At 54.4% G+C, this 16273-nt stretch overlaps 1 protein-coding gene across 4 annotated transcripts in view; it reads right to left on the reverse strand.

Annotated features, from left to right (window-relative positions):
- The window catches only part of STARD8 (StAR related lipid transfer domain containing 8), a 68109-nt gene that overhangs the window by 26141 nt on the left and 25695 nt on the right, over positions 1-16273 (reverse strand). The window contains exon 1 of one of the 4 annotated variants that reach the window (XM_076347105.1): positions 3822-4046. The exons of 2 other annotated variants lie outside the window; for them this stretch is intronic. In XM_076347105.1, coding sequence (XP_076203220.1) covers positions 3822-3915 — 94 coding nt within the window. In that variant the 5' untranslated portion in view covers positions 3916-4046. Of the gene's footprint in view, positions 1-260; positions 334-3821; positions 4047-16273 lie in introns of those variants that run through there. One more of the 4 variants, XM_076347107.1, reaches the window with a different exon arrangement.

Here is a 16273-nt window from a genome sequence, read left to right on the forward strand (position 1 = left end):
AAATCTGGTCTGTTTTTCAAGAAAAGAAGAAAAAAAAAAAAGCTTAACAACAAAACAAATTATACCTCCTAACCCTTCCCTCACCCTGCTGCATAAAAGCCAAAGCAAATTGGCTCGCTGCAAAGGAGGAGCACTGTTTTCAAGAAATCTCCGACAAGAAAAAAGGTCATTTTACAGACTTTCCTATCTCCCCCCGAAAACGTGTTTGCTGGCTGAAACCTCCTAACACAAATACAAAGCTGGGACACGACCAGACTCACCATGGCAGAAGCTGTTAATCCTGGCTTTGTTCATTGGAAACCGTGGATTAAATGCAGAAAAAAATATCAGCATGACCACTGGCCTCCTTGATCCCCCACCTCAGCCACCCCAGCACCATCCACTGGAGGCGAGAGGACTCCCAGCCAAAGACCTTCCCGCAGGCAGTCAGCTGGAGATCTCCGATTTTTCCATGCAGGCCGACTGTACCGAGCTAATAAAATCTGCCCTCATTGACCCAGCCATCTAATTTCTTGTTAGAAGCAAACAGGACATCCCCGGCCGTGCAAGGGCTGAACTGTTCAAACAGCGGGGGTGGGAGCAGGCGGGGAGCGCGCGAGAAAGCCAGAGCAAGAGCACACATGCACGCAGGCACGCTGCTTAACTGTTTCCAGCTCTCCGTAAGCCCTGCCCGAGCGGCGGGACAGGCTCACTTCCCCCAGCGAAGCCGTTCCTGCAGCCGGGGGCGTTGCCGTCCCCTGCAGCGAGGGGGGACGAGGCGCCCCGGAGCAGGGACACCGAGGTGGCCTGTCCTGGCCGCGGCCGGCCGGGCACGGGATGCCTGTTCCAGCCAGGTGGGTCGCAGCTTTCAATTGCAACTGGAAAAATTAGGTACGGAGATGCTCAAGCATGAAACTTCCCACAGGGCTACATTTTGCGAGCACCAGGCTCTGGCAGTGGGACCGACCGGGAGCGTGCGGTACTGCCCTGCAGTAAGCCGGGAGGGAGGAGAGCGATGGAGACCACCAAAACCCCCTTTCCCATCCCAACAGACGTTGGTTAGTCAAACTACTGACCTTAAACCTCAGCTGAGTGGCTTCTCTTGGTCGGCTGTTTGCAAATCGCGGGAGCTGCCAGCCGCTCGCAGCCAGGCAGGGCAGCGCCTGCGAATGCAGCCTTTGCCGTGTGCAGGAGATGGGAGGGCTGGGAAAACTGAAAGCAAAAGACCGATCCATCAAAAATTTCCCAGTCCCTCAAGATACCAAAGAGGACTAAAAGCTCTGGAAAAAGATGGTTCAGGGACAAGACCAAGAGCACCTGCTATCCAAGATACATGGACTTAATTGCCTAATTTTCTACAGATTCATGGTCTGCGTTCAACCCATCGGTGCTTCGCCTTGCCCTGGGAGTGCTCCTTCCCTCCGTGCAGGCAGGACTTGCCTAACCTTTTCAGGCAGACTGAAGCTGAAGGAAACAGCACGGTCCAAGTGAGAAGCTCTGGTTGACATGGGATTAGCCTCCGTAATGAAAAGCACATTCTCTGCAACTGCACTTCCTCAAGTCAGTGCTTTTGGCATAAATAGTTTACAGAATGAGCTGTGAGATCCCCTTGGTTGAGCAGGACCTGGCAGGGGAGATCCTAGGTCCAAAGTGCAGGAGGAGACAGTTGAGAGGAGCAGGCTGGTAAATACATCTGTGAGCAAACCTTGGAAAGGAGCGGGATGAAAACACCTGCACACGTGACAGCAAGGGTGTCCAGCTGACAACAGCGATCGCCTCGCAGATGGGGAGGCATCTCAGTGGCCATCCAAGTTACCAGCGGCCATGTGCAAAATTTCCACCAACACGGGAGGAGTCAAAAGCTGCTTCCAAATGTGATCTCACGTCCCAGCGATGCAGGGAAGTACCAGGCCTCAGAGACGGCCGTGCTGCTGCCCTTCAGCGTGCTTTAACAGAGGGTGCCTTGGCTGCTGCCCGGTCCAGCTCACAGCACACACTCCACTAAAGCTGCTCAGGGATCCCACAAAGCTCTTTTGACATAGCAGGTTAATGAAATCCCTGAACCGAGAGGTCTTGATCCTCTTGGGGCTGAAAGCAAGCACTTCCCTTGCAAAGAGATTATTGCTAAAAACAAGCCAGCAGTGGACTTAGCCAACAGATAACAACTAGTAACCATATTTTAGCATGAAAAAGGCCTTTCTGTGCACGCATGACAGCAAAGACACCAAACCCAGCTGACACTGCAGGTGCACACTGGAGATGCAGGACGGTGCTGACCAAGGTTGGCTCTCTGCAGGGACACACGCCACCCACACTCACGCCGGCAGTGGGACAGGGTCCCAGCCGGGGCGAGGTGTGCGGGGAGGCACCCACGGGTGCCACGCACACATCCTGCCCGCTGCAACGCCCTCCCCCTCGACAAGGGGATTTTGGTCCAGTTCTCCTCAGGAAAAGCCTCTTCCACCACTATCCCTGGCCGGACCTTCCTGTCATTAATGCTACTGTGGCGCCACAGAAGGAAACCAGACGGTAATTTCCAGCTGCAGCAAAAGAGCAGCAGCTGCCTCCCAGGTCTCCAGTCAGCCAACATCTGTAGGTGGGAGAGAAGGGAGGAGAGAGCCTTTGCCGGCTCCAAAGTGATGGGAGAGGCAGACAGGCATCCCCTCATCTGGAACAAACTGAAATGCTGCGCAGGAGAGGAGGCTGAGAGGGTCCCTGAACCAACAGCTCCTTCTGGGGCACAGAGAAGGTCCCAGTGCCACTGTGCCCCTCACCCATGGGAGAAAGGGGGAGCTGGCACAGCCCATCCAAGGGGCTCCCTGCATGTCCTGGGGAGCTGCTGCCCGGAGAAGCGAGGGAAGGGCCCCAGCACAGGGAGAATACCTGGCATGGGGACCTGCGGGTTGGCTTGTTAGTTCACACTTCTTCTCCAGTTGGTCTTCTCCTGGTCTCTCTGAATTCTGGCCGTAGGGTGACCGAAGGAGGGCTGACGTGTTTACCAGATATATCCTGATGCAGCCGACAACAAACTGTATTGATTCAAGTCAAACTCTCCACTAGGTCACACCGTGGGCTTCAACACCAGGTTATTTCTTTCTTGCCTTGTTTCTGATTGCTGGTGGGAAACACGATAGGTCTCTCATCCCCTATCAAGGGATACAGCATTGTAAACCATCCCACCCACCCCTCAGCTTGCTTCCTTACACCCTGGTAGGTAAGACAGAAGAGGCCAGCACTAGAGGCAGACACCAACCCAAGGACCACTGCGGTGGCTTCTGCCTTCTCCAAAGTTCTCCTCCAAACCCAGGACCCTCCAGACCGCGCTGTCCAGACAGGCTGCAGCGGCAATGAAAGCACAGCTAATGAGCCCATAATCATCACAAGAACATGGAGGTCAGAGTGAAGCCTTAGGACAAGGGTGGAACCAGATAGCACAGACCTGAGGTTTATGGAGGTCACCTGAGCCAAACAGGAGTCCACGACTCACTCTTTTTTTTTTTTTTTCCCCTCTCCCCACTGGAAGGAGACAGTGTTGGGGCTGGAGTCGAAGCTCAAGGCTTCCTTTTCTTTATGAAGCTAACAGGAGCTGCTGGAGAGAGCAGGCCAACGGACTTTTTGAGAAGTAGTTTTAAAGGATGTCACAGTTTTGCAAAGAGACAAAGGAACATTTCAAAAAAATACAGAAATCTCCTTGCCAGGAATGTGGGGAATGTCAGGGAATATTACAAAACAGGATGCAAAAACTGGCCTCAAGCGATGTTATAGACTCATATGCTGGCCTGACAGTCAAGACGCTGAATCCCGATGGAAGACGAACCATGGGAATGGCAGAGTTGGCTTACCTGGCTTGGTCCCATCCGTCTGTCTCCCACCAGAGAAGCCAGCACAGCCACCTCTGCTGGCCAGTCCACAGACATACCACAACCCAGACACCATCTAAAACGTGGCCCTTTATGTATAACATGGCATTTTCTGAGGAGCTGAAGAAAACAAAGCTTTGTGGGACACGGACGAAGAGCCTGTTCACGTTACGGCAGAGGGAGGATCTGAGGATGCAGGGAGTGAACTGGACTGGTCTGTAGCCAAAGGATAGTCCTGAATCCCAGACTGTTGCTGTAAGCAATAGAAAACGCTTCTCAGAGATGGTTAAAATGACTCTCTCCTTCAGTTTTTGTTAATTAACCAAGTACTTCCCGGCCTTCCAAGGGATTTACAGGCACATGAGCTCACACCCCCTTGCACAGCTATTCCAGCTCAAGGGAAGTTATGACGCCGAACGCATCGGAGTCGGTGCTGTGGCTGCAGACAGCAAGGTCAGAAGCAGAGGAAGACCTCCCCGGGGTCAGGCCAAGGAGAAGCCCATGGGTTAGAAGGCAGCAGGAAGCCCTAATTCAACGCACCAACCGTTTGCAGTAGCAGCACTAGAAAACAGAGGCCAGTTACTGGCAAAGCAGCGCCTTTTGGCAGGAACAGGCATGTTTTTTTCCAGCTTCCCTTCCATGTGAAAGCCCCTGTGTAAGTAAAAGAAGATTTGTCACAGCAAGACCTACTCGGGGTTTTCTTGCCCGGCTGAGTATTGCCCCGACAGCACAATGGTCTCGCTTGTGCTCGCAGCCGGACACAGTGAGGAGGAGCCTGCTGCTAATGGCAGACAAATTCCCCTCCTGATGACGGGCTTATGCACAGGGCTGATGAAGGCTCCAGACCGTGTCCGATGTTTTCCAGGGGTTATACTAGGAAAACTTTGTCCTAAAGACAGTCATACTGGAATATCCACCTGCGATCACACATGGAGGAAACTCTCCAACAAAACGTCTGCTGCAGTGGCCACACACGGCGGGGAAGCCCTGCTCTCCCCATCGTTTTGGGGCAGGAGGACCAAAGCAAAGGCTGTCACGGCCCAGGTCTCCTTGGCTTGTGGGAAACCAGCCAGAAAGAGCCCTCTGCAGGGCTCGAAGCCCGTATGACCGTGTGTTGCAGGGTGAGGGACCTCAGCAGCATCATCCCCCCTCCCCGCACCTCAGAGGGGCTGCCCACCCTCGGAGCTCCCCAGGGCCGCCTCAGTCCCATACTTTGCTTTGCACGGCAGTATTTTACATGTGTAAACTTCCCCAGCAGTCATCTTTGCATCTTTCAGAACAATGCTTTAAAATGTTTATACCTTCTCAAGCAAGCGCTACTTCTCAGTCTCATTAGCACGCGGCAATTCTCCCGTTGACGTTTCTGAGGAAACCTTTGCCTCAGAAAACTTCTACCTTAGAGCTGCAGGCTAACGTCATTTGTGGTAAATCAATCAGCTCACATCCTTCTAAAACTCACCCATGTCTATTTTTGTGAGTCGCTAATTTTTGACTCACACATGCATGTTTTCTGAAGGGACTCAAAGCCCTTAATTAACACTTGGCATTCACAAGTGGTTAGAAAATCAAGTGCTGAGCTGCTTTGAAATGGCAGGCTGTGAAAGCCTCTGTTCCCGTCCCTCTGTGAAGGGCTGGCCCGGCACGCCTGCAGTCCTGGTCAGCCTCGGCATCTTCAGGAGGTGAGCAGCACCAACCGCTGCGGCCGCTCGCTATCCAGCCCCATCTGAGACAGCCTGTACCTTGCTTTTGTCCGAAAAAAATGCAAGTTGCAGTGCCTGGATGCACGGCTGCTCGCCTGATGCTCGGCTGAGTGAGCTACGGCCGCGTGCACACGGACGGGCACGCTCCCACACCCTGCCCGGCACGCAGGCTCACACGCGCAGACGCACACATGCACATGGTGATACCGACCCATGACCGCTGCACTGAAGGACTCGCTGCTCTTGCCTGCCGGCTGCTCACCGAGCGTTTCGTTCCTACCTGCCAACAACCCGCCTGCAGAACTGCAGAGGGTCACGAGGTGCCTCCTGGCTAAGGTCACCAAGCTGGACCGGAGGAGCTGATCTTTGCTCTCCCCAGCTTTCTAGAGCGTTCCCAGAGAGAGGCGTGGGATGCGGCATCTCATCCCACTTCCACTCCAAAACTCACCTGTGCCCATCCCCACGCCGGGACCTGCGGGCTGGCACTGGAGAGAGACACACAGGACCGCTTGGTGTGGGTGGACGGGGCTTCCTCGGCAGTCCCCGCCTGCACTCCTGGGAAGCGGCACACACCATTCCCCTCTGCTGCGCCTGCCGAGACGGAGCGGGCTGGAGCTCAGCACAACCCCTTTCTGTCCTTCCATTTTCCTCCACACAGCCTACAACTTTTCCCCCCTCACTTTTTTTGCCCTGAAGAAGGTCTAAGGCATACCAAATACTGGTTCAGGCTGTCCATCAAAACAGCCCTGCTGAAAGGTGGGGTTGCCCCAGGTCTCAGTGCAGCCACCGGCCCACCCTGCCAGAGGATGCCATCCCAAAGCAAGAGGGTAGGACCAGCGCATGGTCTCCCGCCCTCTGACACAACCTTAACTGCTGATTTACTCCACCAGCATCATCAGACAGGTCAAGCTGAAGTTAGCTGTGCTCATTTTCCCTTACTTGCTCTCCCTCTTTCCAAGCTCTGCCTGCCGTTACTGTTTTCCCCTCTGGACAAGGAGCCATTACTGGATAGATTACACATGCCAACCGGCTGGGCCAGAGAGATAACAAGGCAGTAATTAGGAGGTGTTCGCAGCCGCCCCGCAGCAGGCAGGACATCCCGCACCAGCTGCCGGCAGCTCTGCACCACGGTAGGTCCGTGGTACGGACCCAGCGCCCCGGCCGGGCAGGGCAGTGGCTGCAGCGGCTGCGCAGGCAGGAGCTCGCTGGCAGCCCGTGGTTCCTCCTGCCCGCAGCCAGCAAAGCCCTGCCCGCCACTGTGCCCAGGCAAAGCTGGAGATGGGCGAAGGGGAGCAGCTCGCGTTAGAAAACGGGGAAAGCACTGTCAAAGCCGCTAGTGCATCATTCGATACGCTGATGGGCTTAGGAGCCTGGCCAAGAAAGGCGAGTGCCTCAATAATCCGCAAAACACAGACTTACGCAATGTCGAGTTATATTTATCCGTGCTATCTCCATGCTGCCAGGAGCCATTTACAAGCACAGCTCCTGTTCGAGGCGTGGTACGTACCACCAGAGAGCAGGTAACTTCCCCAGGTGAAGCAGCTGGGCAGGTGACCGGCTCTGCCAGCGCAGCCAGAGAGAAGCCCAAGGACACCCGAGATCTGTGTTCATTTGCAGTAAGGAGATTGGGATGACAGAGGCTTCAGGTCCCATGAGGCAGGACCCCATCCCAACCCAGGGCCGGGCAGTCGGGGAGGGCTGGCCCTGACAAGACAGATGTTCTTAATTCACCATGTTTTCCTCCTCTCTATGGAGACAAAAGATAAAACGTCAGTGAACCTTACCAAATACTAATCGTTGAGACTTCTGACCTCATTATCCTCTGCCTTCTCTGACGGCTGTGGCCAAGGAAATAGAGGCGCGAGACATGGGCTTCTTTCACAGGACCCTGCCTGGGGGACCTCAGCCCACCACCTCAAAACGAGAGGTGCCAGCCCAAAGCACGGCGCGGACAGAGGAGGGGAGAAGGGGCAGAGGTAGGGGCTGCCATCGCAGAGTGAAGGGCTCGCTCAAGGTTTGCTTAGCGGAGAAGGGGGCAGGAAGGAAAAACGTCAAACCACGGAGCTCTGCCAAGTGCTTGGCGCTGCTTCCGGCAGCAGTTTTGCAAAACTTAATTAATGAGCAAACATCTGCGGCTTCACATCCCGTTAAGAACATTCACAAAAACATGCTCCATTCATGGGGGGGAGGGAAATTAAAAAAAAAATCACTGCTGCTTAAGCAGGTGGGAAAGCTGTGGAGAACAAGAGCGGGAGAGGCAGGCACCGCCGGCGCGGGCTGCAGCAGCAGGAGGACGGCTGTGCCCCAGCCCCAGGGACAGCGTGACCCCCGCCACAGCTTCCTGCGCAGCCCAGCGCTGGAGGAAGAGGTCTGGGCACACCCAGCTCCTCTCAGAACAGGCTCTACCGACAGAGAAGGGCGATCCACCGAAAATTTGCCTTCAGCCAAGTCCCAGCCTGCCTCCACCTCCCTGCTGCCCAGAACCCTTCAGCCACTCGCAGCCGGCTCGAGTTGCTGGCTATGTACCACTTTCTTGCAAGTCCAAGGCCACGGCTAACAGCATCCGTGTGCACAGGGAATGGCACGTGAGGCACAAAAGCTTCGGCTTACCAGCAAGCTCTGACTTTCCTCTTTCTTGACCACTTCTTCAATCACATGCTACACGTCCTGCCACCACCACAGGGACCTCTCCCAGTGTCTGGGGACCAACCGGGGAGGACAGGACTGGGAATGATGTGGGCACCTCACCCACCTCTTTCAGCCCGCGTGCCAGAGCAGGAGCGTGCTTTCCAACCAGGCATGAACACGTCCTCACCCAAGCCCTTCAGCTGCAAGAGGACCCCGACCCCCCCCAGCACTACCCAGCTTCATCTCCCTGTCACTCATGGTGGTGAGGCACCCAGGGGAGAGCAGCAGAAGAACAGAGGACCATGCAGGCCAGGATTCACTCCCACCTGTGGCCAAGAGCAGACAGCCAGGGAGGAGCACCAGACCAGGACCTGCAGCTCTTCCTCCTCAAAAGCTCTCCCGGGACTCTGCCGTGCGGAGCTCCCAGGGCCCCGGCAGCCCACAGAGAAACCAGACAGTCTGGGGAGACACCTCAGCCACCTGGCATGCACACCACCGTGCCACCCCACAACCAGGGACTCTAAAAAGGGAAGGATGAAAAGGCACGTGCCTCTCATGGCAGGTGTCCTCGCTCTGGGGACCACATCTCGCATCTTCTTTCTATGATTCTATTCTCTACAACCACCTGAAAGGAGGTTGTAGCGAGGTGGGGTCGGTCTCTTCTCCCAAGTAACAAGCGATAGGACGAGAGGAAATGGCCTCAAGTTGCACCAGGGGAGGTTTAGATTGGACATGAGGAAAAATTTCTTTACTGAAGGAGTGGTTAAACATTGGAACAGGCTGCCCAGGGAAGTGGTTGAGTCCCCATCCCTGGAAGTATTTAAAAGACGTGTAGATGAGGCGCTTAGGGACATGGTTTAGTGGGCATGGTGGTGTTGGGTCGACGGTTGGACTCGATCTTAGAGGTCTTTTCCAACCTTAATGATTCTATTATTCTCTGAAAAGCAGAACTAAAAGCGTGCTTTAGAGAATTAATAAACCCAACAGTGCAGGTTTGTTTTCACAATGGGGGTCTCGGAGGACAGCAAACATTGTGGCCATACCAGCAGGGAGGAGGGGGCAAGGCTGCCCCCTCTCCCCCAGCACCCGCATCTGTGCTGCAAAGTGGAATTTCCAGCTTTTCACCATCAAAACACAGATTCCACCCACCACCCGTCTTAGCAGACAGTAACAAGAAGTAAGACCAGCCTCCTGTTTCACCAATAAACACATTTGTTTTATTTGTAGCACCTATTCAAGAAGCAGATCACTGTTTTCTTCAGACACATTTCCTATTTAACCATCCTATGAGAAAATCAATGCATGCTTTTTTGCTTTTTGGATCAAAAGTTTAAAACCAGAGCTAACAGTCAGCTGGCATTTTTCTAGTTACCGAAGGGAGTTTTGGTGTCTTTTTGTAGCTTGCACAGCTACAAATCTGACTGGGAGCCATCTGCAGGTTTTTTAGCCAGAGAAATTTAACAGATGCAAAACCCAAGGGGAAAGGAGGCCAGGGCACAAACACGGCCAAAGCCAAATCCTTTTGACTCTGACACAGGGAAGGTTTTGGCATTACTCATGCTGCCCCAGATGAAGGAGTTCTGCTGGATGACCGGGACACGCTGAGCAAACACAGTGCAGCACGCACTGCTGAAGGCTTTTCTTACTCCTGCTCCTTTATGGCAGGTAACTCGGACAGAGGGCTCGCTGGCTTTCCAGCAAACACAACCACAGGTCTCTGATTCCCAGTGATAACAAAACATCCTTAAACAAAATCAATTCAATTCTTTCCAATGCTTTCCATGTCACGTTTGGCAGAAGTATCCCGCACCAGTGCAAGGAACGCCCGTGGCTGCCCTGGCCGGGGGTCTCCATCCAATACACCGCAGCCCCAGCCGGAGGACTGTCCCTCAGCAGCAGCTGCCGGCAGGCACCCGAGGATGCCCCTCCAAACCCTCTCCCTCTGCAGTATCTACGAAAGATTTAAAAATTATGCAGCTTCTTTTGTGCTGGGAATAATACCCATCGCACCGACCAGCACCACTTTATTTTATTTACCCTCTCTTCCCCTGGTTCCTTCCTCTTCTGCAATCTGGTTATCAACCATTAGACCAGCAGCTATCTTTGTACATGGCCCAGCACAAGAAGATCCCAGTTTGCAACCGAAATTTGAAAGAGCAGTGCCGATACCAGTGCCGTATTTTGTAACTGCTCTCTGCACTGTGTCTCATCTCCATTTCAACAGCGGGCATCTGGTCACGGGCCCCACGGTCTGAATCCCATTCAAACATACGGGGTCCCACGAGCAAGTATCAGCAAGGTGGATATCTGGAGCATTTCGGCTTGGGGTGTGTTCAAGCAGAAGTGGCACCAACTGGCCCCTCCAGACAAAGTCTTGTTGGAAGAGTGGACACGTACTGGAAAATCTGAGCATCCCTTGCTGGAGCAGTGGCCAGCCAAGCCAGCACCCCAGCAGCAGCCTCACAGCAGGCACCCTGCCTTGTTAACCCCTGCAAAGAGGCAGCCTCCAGTGAGCCTCCCAAATGTTTTCTGAGGATATCTACAGAATACCAGTGCTCCCAGTTCAGCCTTTTCATGCTGCCTCATGGCCAGCAGCGTTTCGTGGCTGGGACCACCGCTCCTCGGGTTGCCAGAGCTGAGCGACGCTACCAGTGGCCCCAGCAGACACGGGGCCAGGAGCCAACACGAAACAATGGAAACCATTTACAGAGCAGGAAGCTGCATCTGCTGGATGAAACGCTATCTTCAAACAAGACATGTTTGGATAACTCCAGTTTCATAACTCGCCTCTTCCGATGTTAGGAAATCACAGTAATAAAAAGAAAACAAAATGGGGGAGAAGAAACTTGGCATGGGGAACAATGGGAGAATTACTTGAACTCACAGAGGTGAGCCCAGCCTGCTGCGTCTCACCCCAGGGCAGCAGGGCTCTGGTGCAGGCTCCAAGGACCTTGCACAAGAGTAAGAATAAAGGTCTGATCAAATATCAATGGGAAAAGAGCTAACTCTGCACTACAGACATCAAGAGCACAGTAAATTTTGATGATCTTCTGTATTACTGTGCTTGTCTGCTTGATTTTTTTGCTTTTAATGGAAATCAAAGCCATCTTGGGGGAGGGAACAGAATTAGAGGTAGTCAACAATGAGCCTCAGAATTTGGGGTCCGGCAGGACTTATCTTCACCATCTTAAAGGTGATGGAAGGGATGGTCTTAAAGGGTGGAAGGGGATGACAGGTCACATTTTCTTGGCATTGACCACTTCTCGGGCAAAGACAGACAGCTATCTTCTGGTGTTAGCAGTGGTGAATTATGGTGAAGATAAACCAGCCTGCTTCATAAATTCCTAATGCTAACCTAAAAACCCTACAGATATTAGTGAAGGACTTAACGGTGCCTTAGCAGGTCACTGCTTAGCAGGGAGAAGCAATGAGAGGGAAGACAAACACAACAGCTCCTCAGCTCCAAGCCCAAGGCGCTGCTCTCTGACCCTGCACAACGGGAATTCCCAACAGAGCTACTGCCCGAGCAGCAAGCTGGACTCGAATCGCTACCCCAAATCATGCTCCCTGGCTAGGGACAGCTTCGTTTTCCAGAGCACGCAGTTCCTCTCTGATGGTTTGTGCAGATGAAGGAATAAACAGCCCTCACTCTCCGTCACCCCACGAGGTGCAGGGGAGCAGCCAGCCCACGCTGGGTAGATCACCCCGTGGTTCAGCTGCACCACAGCGGCCAGTGCGGCACGGCACGGCACCCGCGAGGACAGCCTGGAGCAGATAATCCCCCTGCACGGTAACTCCATTTTGCAGAGGACCACAGTGCACCCGCTCAGCCACCTGCTCTGCATGGCCCCCCCCCGGTGCTGGCCCATGCTTCGAAACATGATGAGGGGGCAAACCAGCCACGAGAACAAGGCAGGGGGATTGCAAAGGCAGGGCTTGGTAATGGGATTTTGTTCCTATTTTTAAACACTGAGGCTTTAATGTAAATCAGGGCTGGCTGCTCCACCGACAGCTTCACGCCGTCCTGTTTGCTCCGACCCATCTGTGCAAAGGGGTGTTTCGGGTCCCTGACGCCCCACGCACGCCAGCTCAGCCCCACCGCAGGCGGCAGCGCTGCCGGGGGCCGGGACGTGCAGGACCCCGCTCCCCCCCCCGCTCCGACAGCTGGCCAGTCCCGCAGCCGCTGCTCCTGCGGCTGCCACCTCCAACAATTTAGGACAAGGAGCCAAAAGCTGAGGTCACTCGGCTCGGGACACCGGACCCCTCCCCAGCACCCACCGCCTCTCCCCACCCTCCCCAGTCCAAATATAAACTTGCTTACAGGAAATGCCTTAAAGAAAAGGCACCTCCCTGAGTCCCGAAGAATGCCCAGAAAATAAACTGTCTCTGGACATGAAGGAAATGGCTTTTTTTTTTTTTTTTTTTTTAAAATCACACTGCAAAGCAGGTTTAACCCTTTCAGTCCCTGCTGCAATCTCAGTCACCCACATGCCTCAGGCCCTCAGGCTGTTTCGAGGTGTCTGTGCTCAGACTGGCGATGCAAGAGGAGCCTCCTTGCCAGAGGTCCCTGTGTCCTTGCACCATCAACAGGTCTTCAGCAAAAATGGTCCAAAATCCGTAATCCAAATGCAAACTCTCTTTCTGATAAGGAAAGCACTGGACCCTCAAAACAGGCTCATAGCCTGGGCAGGCTCCATTCCCAAAGCCACCGGGCAGAAGAGGAACTCGCACAGTTGTTTGCATTACTCACAGTCCTGCATTGCCCCACGCAGCTGGGGAGGCCGGGGACGGGGGCTGCACCTGCGCCTCCCCCTCCCCACCCCGACCCCTTCTCCAAGAGCCCTCCCGTGGGGTGCGTTAGTCACAGGTCACCTACAAGGCTCCCTAAGGAGGTGTGCTGTGCCGTTCTGCAGCTACAAATGTGGTTCCCGAGCTTCCCGCAGAGGGCAGGGACGGGGTTCCCGCATGGAAACCGCCATTGGAAAGCAGCAATGAGAAAGGCAAAGCGGCGTGTCCCGGGCCAGCCCACAAACCCCCGGCAATACCAGCCCCCAAAACCAGCAGCTCCTGCCCTGTGCAGGCACAGCACTGCATCTGCTCCAGCTGGGCTGAGGAGCAAAGCGCCATATGGAGGCTTAGGAATTACAAACGCTGTTTTCATACCAACATCCCTACACAAAATACAAGAAAGAAAAAAGAGAAGAAATCCAGGAAATCCAGGACAGAGAGAGGCAGCTGTCCCAAAACAGTTGGTCAAGGAGGCTCCAAAGCAAACAGCCCAGCACGGGGAGAGGAGAGCTGACCCTCGCCGGTCCCTCCTGGGGACCCGAGGCAGTGCCGTGGCAGACGGAGCATCTGGCATCCCAGGAGAGCCCTCTGACCAACGCGGTGGCGTGGGCACTGCCGTGGGCACGGGCACTGCCAGGGCTGACGGAGAGGAACGGTAATGGGGCAGGACCAACAAATAAAACTTGGTGGCAGGATTCGGTAGTGTCCCCATGCATTCACAGGTCACAATCTAGAGAGAAGGCAACTCTGTTATCTCTCTTCTACAGAGGAGAAAGCTGAGGCAAAGCCTCTCCTGAAGCAGAGTCAGGAGCAAAGCCAAGAGCACAGCCCAGCTCCCTGCATTCACAAAAGCGCTTCCCTTGTCACCGGACCGCAACGCCTCCCTAAACGTGCCCCTTAAAAAATGTATACTCAGGGCTTTAAGTCTCAGATGCACAAAGTAGTTTGATACAATTCAGCTGCTGCTGCAAAATGCCTAAAATACTTGTTGCCCTTTTTTTTTTTTTTGAACAGCAGCAGCACTGGAAAAGTCGTGCTGCAGAGGTGTGTGCAGGCCCTGGGCGTGGGAAAGGAAAGCAGCGGGGTCAGCTTCCACTTGGCTGGAAAACAAGTGTCTGTCCGGAGCACAAGTCAAGGGTTCAGCAGGAGATCACGCCTGCCTCCCGAGAAGAGAGACAATTTCTGCTCAGTCTGTGATTTTTTGCCTCATGTATTGAGGTATCCAGCATGAACAGCCCTGATGCCTGCAGGAGGAGAGCCTGCACGAGCTGGCAGTTATCCTGGAGAGCAGTAACAAGTGCTTTGGAGAGCTCTGTAGGAGAAGGACGCTTCTGCGTCCTCCAAGAAAGCAGGGTTGTTCCTCTGGCTCTGCTGAGACAAGCTGTACAAGGAAATCCAGTGATCAAGTAAGCATTTTGGTATCTAAAGCCTCTGGAGATGCCCACATGGAAGGTGTTAAGGAAAAGCAAATCATCCAGCAGATCCAGCAGACATCCTGTCCGGATGACGTTGGCAGTTTTTGAGGATGGATGTCGCCAGCAGCTGCAGTCTGCAGCAATGTGAAGTGCATAGAGGCATGTGCTGAAAGCACAGCCCCGGCCGGCTGAACTGGGGGAGCCCCGAGCACCCCCACTGCTGCACTGCGCCTGGTATACATTTTACTGGGACAATAAAAGCACCTCTAAACTCAAACAGTCTTCACAGCAAAACCGCTGCGTGCGCTTGTCACTGCTGCCAGCAGCAACAGGGTAACTGGGGTTTCACCTCCCCCAGCCTTCGGGGATGGGGAGCTGTGGTGTCGGCTGAGAGTCCCGACTGCTGCCCAAGCAGGCGGCCAAGGGGATTTGGGATGCTGGTGCTGCCACCCCATCCCCACCCGCTTGGCCCCACGTCCCCGGAATCCCAGTACCCGTGCTGCCAGGCTGGCAGGGTACACCCTGCACCTCGGCTGAGCAGCTCCAGCATCTCAACAGCAGGCACCCTTGCCAGCCGTGGACTCCGTGCCGTGCTCAGGTGCCTCTGCCACGGGACAGTAACTCCCGCCAGACAGTGCAAGCAGCTGGGGAGGAAACGCTGCGATGTCCTACAGCAGCACTTGTAAATCATTTATGTGGATTTCAGCTTAATTTCTGCAGCCCGCTTGCCACACTACCAGCCACGTTACAGGATGGCCACAGCACAGCACTCATCCGTCCTCCTGACAGGATGAGGCCCTGGGAAGACAAACAGCAGACGCACTAGTACCTTCCTCTGCAACTACCAGACAGCCGCTGCCGAGCTGGCCTGTAGGCAGAGAAGATTTATGCACCACAGAAACTAATGAGGCCATATAACTGTCCGGCAAGAAATGTTCCCTGCTCCAAATTAGCAACAAAAGATCAGAATCAGAAACATTTGTAATGGAAGATAAAAAGATTTGGAGATGGGCGCAAGGATGCTGAATGAAACAAAAAGGAGGAGATAAACTGCTGCTAGGGACACGCTGGCTTTGCCATGGCCCATCGGCCAACGCTCAGTCTCCCATCGGCAGGGGAAGGCTCCCTGGGCTGGAGGGGAATGGGAGGGGGACGAGGGGACCCGTGCAGGGCAATGGGCACCCCAGCACATGGCAGGTGCTGACGACCCGTCTTCTCATGTACAACCTCAGGCACGCTTAAGTCCTTCAAACTGTTGTTTGGTTTTTTTTTTTTAGAAGCCCATTATTTTTAACGGTGGGAGAACCACTGCTTCCTAAATTCTTGCTGCTCCTGAGACACCACCATAGCTCCCAGGACTTCATCCCAGGAGAAATCACACAGACACAGTTCGTGTCCAGCCCCAGCCATTAAGGCCTGTGCATGCCCGTGGCCAGGAGGCTCACGCCAGTGGCTCTCACCAGGGGACAGCCTCCGCGGGAGGTTTGCTCAGGAAGGCGTACAGCAGCCATGGGGCAATTCTCTGCCCGGGAAAACAAAGCTGAAACGCCAGCCCTGACTGCCCAGACGTCCTGCTCTTGCCCAATAACACTGATGAAACAAGGTCAAGCGCGCTCTGAGTCACCGCTGAGCGTCACTGTCCCGCGGCCTCGTGACACCTCTGCCTGCCACTGCCCATGGTCATTTCCAGTTTCGCTGGGAGCGGCACAGGGAATCGACCCCCAGCCGCCCCTCGCTAGCCCCCCCTGAGCAAACCTCCGCCTGCAGCCCCAGGAACCGCTCCACCTCCCTCCCCAGCCTGACCCACTGCCCCCAAGCCCAGCCTTTAGCCCAGTGCTTGCAGCAAAGCCTCATCCTCTTCAGTCCTTTTTTTTTTTTTTAATTCCTTTTTTCTTTAAATGCT

Source organism: Aptenodytes patagonicus, chromosome 9, assembly GCF_965638725.1.
Source record: "Aptenodytes patagonicus chromosome 9, bAptPat1.pri.cur, whole genome shotgun sequence".
Classification (NCBI taxonomy): Eukaryota; Metazoa; Chordata; class Aves; order Sphenisciformes; family Spheniscidae; genus Aptenodytes; species Aptenodytes patagonicus.